The sequence below is a fragment of the Tachysurus vachellii genome, chromosome 9 (assembly GCF_030014155.1).
Source record: "Tachysurus vachellii isolate PV-2020 chromosome 9, HZAU_Pvac_v1, whole genome shotgun sequence".
Taxonomy (NCBI): Eukaryota; Metazoa; Chordata; class Actinopteri; order Siluriformes; family Bagridae; genus Tachysurus; species Tachysurus vachellii.
In genome coordinates this window covers 10,884,966-10,890,194 of record NC_083468.1, presented here as the reverse complement: position 1 = coordinate 10,890,194, position 5,229 = coordinate 10,884,966, and the positions used below count along the sequence as shown (strand labels likewise).

Below are 5,229 nucleotides of genomic sequence, written 5' to 3'. Positions count from 1 at the left end.
TGTAAATTTGGAATGACTTTAAAAAGAAAAGTAACCACTGGTTTAGTGAACAGATACTGAACACATTGGGATATAGTTATCACAATCTACCATTCAGATGCAAACAAATTTTCAGCAGTAAGAATAGGAAGGCAAGACTGGAATTCAGAAAGAAATACAAAGATGAGCCAGAAAAGTTTGAAAAAATTGCAAATTTAATAAAATACATAACTCATTTAATGCTTTTACTCAAGCTGATTAGAATAACTGATCAGAGCTACAGCAAGTGTCTGTATTTGCAGTAGCCAACAACTGTTTTCTATTGCAATGGTGCTGGTTCTCATGCTTTAGCCGGGGAATTGGAAATCACTTCAGGTAAACCTTACACTTTACATTGATGTCATAGTGTTCTTATATCTTTATAGTTCTTATTAAGCTGTCAAATGAACCTACAGTTCATGGTTAAAGTAAATCCCAGTATCATTAGGGATTTCTTTTCCTCAAAAAAAAACTTTTGTGGAACATCAGAGTTTGCTGGAAGCTTACAGGAGGCATTTTCTGACATTAAAGTAAATAACCTCTTTATCTCAAACTGCCACTCACAAAAGGACCTTTGAGCGCTCAAGTTCCACCTTATGATTTTTGCGCCACATAGTGGTATGCAGTAGCAAATGACACATAACAGACACATTCTTTTTGCTCTTAACGAGAGAGAGAGAGAGAGAGAGAGAGAGAGAGAGAGAGAGAGTCTCACATTGTAATTAATTTTTGGGTTTAATTGTTGTTTCATATTTGAAATGTGACGTTTATCATATAATTCTGCAATATTTGATTAAAGCTTGCATGTTCTATCTCATGCAAGCCAAATGAATAAATACTTTAAAAACATATAGGCTTCTAATACTGTACTCTCCAGTTAATTAAATACAGATGTGCATGATTTCAAAGTCCTGCCTCCACCCCCTGCTCTGATTGGCTACAGTGGAGGTCTGGAAAGCATTTGGAAAAGAACACTCCTCTCCTGCATATGAAATGGCATAGAGTACTTTAAAACTACATTTCTTTGAACTGTATGAGTTCCCTTCAATCTATGCACTTATACAATGGCTTCAGAACATGATAAAGCAGTTCTTTGGTCGATCTTCAATCCTACAGCCCCATTTGGAGACATTCCTGGTTTAAATGAGGAGAAAGAGCTTACAGATGATGGTATGTGCTTATTTGTAGCATTTACCAACAGTATTCTGTACTGAATGCATGGATAAACAGTATTCAATATTTTCTTTGAGTAATTTTTTTTTCAATCTCTCTGGTTAATTGTATATATGACTGATTTTCTCTCTCCAGACTCTTTCTTTGACCCTAATCTGCTAGAGAAGGTGAAGAATCTGGAGATAAGGGGAGTTTCTGCTGCTGAGTCTGGAGATTTGAAGACAGCCTTGATTCATTTTGATCAGGCCATCCAGATACTTCCAAAGAGAGCCTCAGCCTACAACAACCGTGCCCAGGTCAAACGTCTACTGGGAGACACTGAAAGTAGGTTGCATCTTTTTAGCTGAACAATCTTTCAAACTGTTTTTGTCAAAAAAAGTCAAACATTACACTTTTCTAAATTTCCTTAATCAGAATGTCAATGTATGACCTACCAGCAGGTTTGAACAAAGAACTTATCAGTGGATGTCCTATTGACTATTAAAAGCAAATAAGAGTTGGGAGGTAGCTAAACTAGGAGTAAATTTTATTCCTAGTAATATTATTCTAAATAAAAGTAATAAATAACTCAAAATACTAACTTACAAATATGATTTACACTTCCACATGGATTTAAATTCCATATATATATTTAAATCTATCTATCTATCTAATTTACTCCTAGTTTAACTACCTCCCATCAATAATTAGCTTTCATAGATTTTGTTGTATGCATTTAAATATCATTTTCTTAACTGGCTCTCTCTCGCTCTCTCTCGCTCTCTCTCTCTCTCTCTCTATCTATCTATCTATCTATCTATCTATATATATATATATGAGAGAGAGAGATATAGATAGATAGATAGATAGATAGATAGATAAATAGATAGCTTATTATATATGTACTTTTGTCATACTCATCCAAGTTTGTCTAACCTGTATACATTTGTATGACCGTTTTAAGGTGCAATTGAGGACTTGGAACATGCCATTGTACTGAGTAAGGGCAGAGGCCGCACAGCCTGCCAGGCTCTTGTACAGCGCGGCCTATTATTCAGACTGGCACACAGGGATGATGATGCCAGGGCCGACTTTGAGCGGGCAGCAGCATTGGGTAGCATGTTTGCTAAACAGCAGGCTATAATTCTGAATCCGTATGCAGCTCTATGCAACCGCATGCTTTCTGAAGTCATCGGCAATCTACGCAACCCAAAGGTGCCAGAAAAACAGTAGAGATGGCGTGACAGACCCCACAAAGTGTATTTAAATGTAAGCTTATCTCTCTTGTAAGAGATGTAATAAAGGTCATTTGGTTATCAGGACATTGTACATGTTTGTTTCTTTTTGTAACATCTAAATTGTACTTTACATTAGCCACTAGAGGTCTCCACAAAACAGTGCATTGTTTGCAGTGTTTCACATTCAGAACTTTGCTAATAAATATTTTAATATTCACAATAATCAGAATTATTACCGTTACAGTTATTATTATTATTACAGAATTAACTAAAAACAATAAAAAAAACATTTACTGATATATTTTTCAGGTTTTTACTTTCTGAAATCATATTCCTTAGCAGCCTAGATTTAAATTTGTGAAAATTGGTCCTTGCATCCTATTGTCATGCCGTTTTCTGCCTTCATTGACATGATAAAGAGGAATGTTGCAGAAAGTTCTAGACATAAGAAAAAAGGTTCTACATTTCTGAACACATAACCCTGTTCATTTGTGGAATCCAAATGCTTGAATACATATTTTTTGCATAAAATCACAAAGGCAAAAGAAGAGGTGGAAGTGAAGAGGAGGAAGCACACCAGAGTAGAGCTCTGTTACCACCAAACTTTACTTTTATGCACTTAGAGAAATCACTGTTAATAAATACAAACTGATACTGATCAGTGAAGAGCTAAATCAGAAAAAAGTACCTGTCTCGGGAGTACCAAAAGTTGCAATAAGACTCACTCACTCTCACTCACTCATTTTCTACCGCTTATCCTAACTACCTCAGGCGTCATCGGGCATCAAGGCAGGATACACCCTGGACAGAGTGCCAACACACACACACTCTCATTCACTCACGCAATCACACCCTACGGACAATTTTCCAGAGATGCCAATCAACCTACCATGCATGTCTTTGTACCAGGGGAGGAAACTCCTGAGGCACGGGGAGAACATGCAAACTCCACATACACAAGGTGGAGTTGGGAATCGACATCCCCCCACTAAGTCTGAGAAAGTATATATTTATTGAAATTCCAATTTTATTTATCGACATCCCCCCACTAAGACTGAGAAAGTATATATTTATTTAAATTCCAATTTTATTTGTATGGTGCTTTTGGACAATGGACATTCTCCATTCCCGATTCTCCAAAGTAAATTATTTATCAAATAAAACTGACAAAATTGAAAATTACTTTTATATTCATCCCCAGTGAGCAAGAATGAGGCAATGGTGGCAAAGAAAAACTTCCTGAGATGATATAAGGAAGAAATCTTGAGAGAAACCAGATTCAAAAGGGAAGCCATCCTCATTTGGGTGACACCAGAGAGTGAGAATATAAATTTCTACAGCTGTATATAGTCAATAGAGTTGGGGAAACAAAAACTGTTGAGCAACTTATAGGTCAGCATAATTTCATAGATCATCATCAATTTGTTCAATGATAGGTAACCAAGAGCAAAACCAACCACTAAAAACAGCAGTTCAAAGTCAGTCATAGTCTCCAAGTGATTCTAACCATGGCAGTCCAATGGGTCTCCAGGAAGTCCACACGGAGCCATCTCCAGCAGCATTAAGTACGACTGAGTGACACAGTTAAAAAAAGGAGTGGGGTTGTTATTAAGTATTCTTGTGATCATGTAATAGTTAAAGACAATGTACATGTGATTCCTGTGGACATATGAGCTGCTCAGTTGCTGGGCTACAAACAATTCTAGACTCTTAGTGAAAAAAAGTGTGTTTAAAGTTTACAGTTTGACAACTGATAATGGTCTAGATCCAGTGGTTTGATAACTGCTAGTTTTAAAAAAATTGTAAGCATTTTCAAATTTGTCATAAAAATAATTAATAAAGCCATTGAAACTACATGCTGATGATATTTGTACTTCTGTGGTCTTGTGGTACTCTTAGATAACTTTTTTATTGTGCTAAATACAAATTGCACATTTGCTTTAAGCTGTAAGTGTGAACATTATAGCAGGTTCTAGTGTATTAATCCTATTTATAAGTGTTTATATTATCTAGAGTGTAATGATAAGATGATTGTAAGCACTCACTTGATCAGTAACGTTGAGTATATTAGCTGGGAATGACAAATGTTTTCTATATTTATTTAAAATATCTGTATTAAATTCTGCTTAACCACCACTAAAACAGACACAAGCCTAAAATGGTCTAAAACAGAGACAAATACTGCTCTCAGAGGGTGTTATGGATCCACCAAGAACTGCTTTTTTATTTTTCAATCAAGTAGACCTTTGTGTCTGTTTGATATTTTAGTTAAAAAAATAGTACTTCATATAATTTATAACATTTATAAATCAAAGACATTTATAATTATACATATATAATTATTACATGACTCACGACTGAAGAAATGAACAGTTTAGAAAGAAGAATCATTATTTAACATTTAGATACACAGCAAGTCATTACTCCTTAACATTAATTATTAGATAATTATCAGTTTATAGCACAGAACAAGACATAAAACAAAAGTAAAATAGACAGCATAGAAAATATCAAACTTAGATCTATTACAAAAAAGTTTTTATTGTTACTCTAACATCCATTTATGAAGAGACATTTATCAGTACTTACTGTACAGGATGTCATGTAGCACCAACAGGCACGAAACCTATTTGTAGTCACATGTAATAGTGATGGTAGACCACAGTGCAATGACTAAAGTACTATGAATGCCAAAAGCAGAAACTATACAGTATTTCACATAATATAATGGATTTTTCTGATGAAAGAGACATACCAAAGACAGTGCAGTTTTTTCTCTTGTAGTTTTTCTATTATATTTGAACAAATTCAACAATATATC

At 34.9% G+C, this 5,229-nt stretch overlaps 1 protein-coding gene across 1 annotated transcript; it reads left to right on the top strand.

Annotated features, from left to right (window-relative positions):
- Positions 1-978: 978 nt before the first annotated feature.
- Positions 979-2,492, top strand: ttc36 (tetratricopeptide repeat domain 36). The gene is made up of 3 exons (XM_060878580.1): positions 979-1,188; positions 1,327-1,515; positions 2,135-2,492. Exons 1-3 carry the CDS (start codon positions 1,083-1,085, stop codon positions 2,401-2,403), a joined length of 564 nt encoding a protein of 187 aa, XP_060734563.1. The 5' UTR covers positions 979-1,082; the 3' UTR covers positions 2,404-2,492.
- Positions 2,493-5,229: the final 2,737 nt, after the last annotated feature.